The sequence below is a fragment of the Alligator sinensis genome, unplaced genomic scaffold (assembly GCF_000455745.1).
Source record: "Alligator sinensis unplaced genomic scaffold, ASM45574v1 scaffold113_1, whole genome shotgun sequence".
Lineage (NCBI taxonomy): Eukaryota > Metazoa > Chordata > Crocodylia > Alligatoridae > Alligator > Alligator sinensis.
This window is the reverse complement of record NW_005842918.1, coordinates 62,226-63,497: the sequence shown is the minus strand read 5'-3', so window position 1 is coordinate 63,497 and position 1,272 is coordinate 62,226. Positions and strand designations below refer to the sequence as shown.

The 1,272-nt window shown below is 65.5% G+C and overlaps 1 protein-coding gene across 1 annotated transcript; it reads left to right on the top strand.

Moving 5' to 3' along the window:
• Positions 1 to 30: 30 nt before the first annotated feature.
• On the top strand, positions 31 to 1,267 carry IGFLR1 (IGF like family receptor 1; the record flags this gene model as incomplete). Its single annotated transcript, XM_025192373.1, has 2 exons — positions 31 to 139; positions 741 to 1,267. Coding segments are annotated over 2 exons (636 nt in total), but the record flags the coding sequence as incomplete, so codon positions are not given.
• Positions 1,268 to 1,272: the final 5 nt, after the last annotated feature.

Below are 1,272 nucleotides of genomic sequence, written 5' to 3'. Positions count from 1 at the left end.
AAAAGCCCTCTGTGACCCCCCTCCTTCCCTGCAGGGGGTGCTGCAATCCCCCTGGTGCTGATACTGCTGCTGGTTGCCCTGGTCGGGGTTGCCCTGGTTGTTGCCCTCCTGCTAGTGGCTGCCTGGCGCAAGAGGAAGTGTAAGTAGCTCTACCCTTAACTCTGTAGCCCCGCCTCTTAGAGTATGGCCCCACCCCTAAGTGAATAGGTGGGTGGGACTGGCCAGGGAGGAGACAGAGCTCTAAAAAGGGGAAGGGGCTTCACCCAGAGGGGGCAGGGCTTGACCACAAGAGGGCATGGCTCCATGTAAAGGGGGCTAGCTTCACTGGGGGCGTGGCTGTACCAAAAGGGGTGGAGCTTCACCCCAAGGGGTTGGAGTGTGTGACAAAGGGGTCCCAGTTTCACTTAGGGGGCGGGGCTTTGCCTAAAGGGGGGCGCGGTGTTTACCCAAAGGGCTTCACCCCCAAGTGGGGAGGGGCTCCAAGGCTTGTTTCACCCAGGGGGCGCGGCTTTTCCCAAACGGGGTGGGGAATTCAAAGCGGCATGGTTTCACTCAGAGGTGGGGCTTTGCCTAAAATGGGCATGGCTTTTCTTCAAAGGGGTGCAGCTCCAAAGAGGACCTATTAAACCCAGGAGATGGGGCTTTGCCCACAGGGGGCATGGCTCTTAAAGGAGCATCGCTCCCCTCCCAAAAAGGGGGCATGGCCAGGCTCAGTTCACCCTTGTCTTCCTCCCCTGAAGCAGCGCCCGGTCCAGGGGCAGGACTTGAGTTGGTGGCGGAGGTGGAGCCGGAGCCGGAGCCGGAGCTGGAGGTAGAGCTGCCGGCGGGGCTGCGGGTGCTGCCCCTGCAGGTGCTGCTGGACGACGCAGACACGCTGCAGGCACTGGCCGAGCTGCTGGACCCAGCGGGTGCAGGGGGTACGCGGGCGCTGGCCGGGCGCTACGGGCTGTCAGCAGCCTGGGTCGAACATGCCTACTGGCTGCGCAGCGCCCGCAGCCCCCTGCGTGCTGCCCTGCAGGCTGTGGCCCCCCGCCGCCCCCATGCCACCCTGGGGGGCCTGGCCTGGCGCCTAGCGGCCATGGGGCGGCGCGACGCTCTGCAAGTGCTGGCTGGGCTGGAGGTGCCCCATGCCGAGCCTGGCCCCACCCCCCCCAGCTCCCCAGGGGGCCCCGGGTGTTTGGGCAGGGAGAGCACCCTGGTCGATGTCATGGTGCCGGGAGAACCCAGCCTTCCAGGGGCCCCGGTCTGCTCTCATGGCTTTGCTGGAGGGGG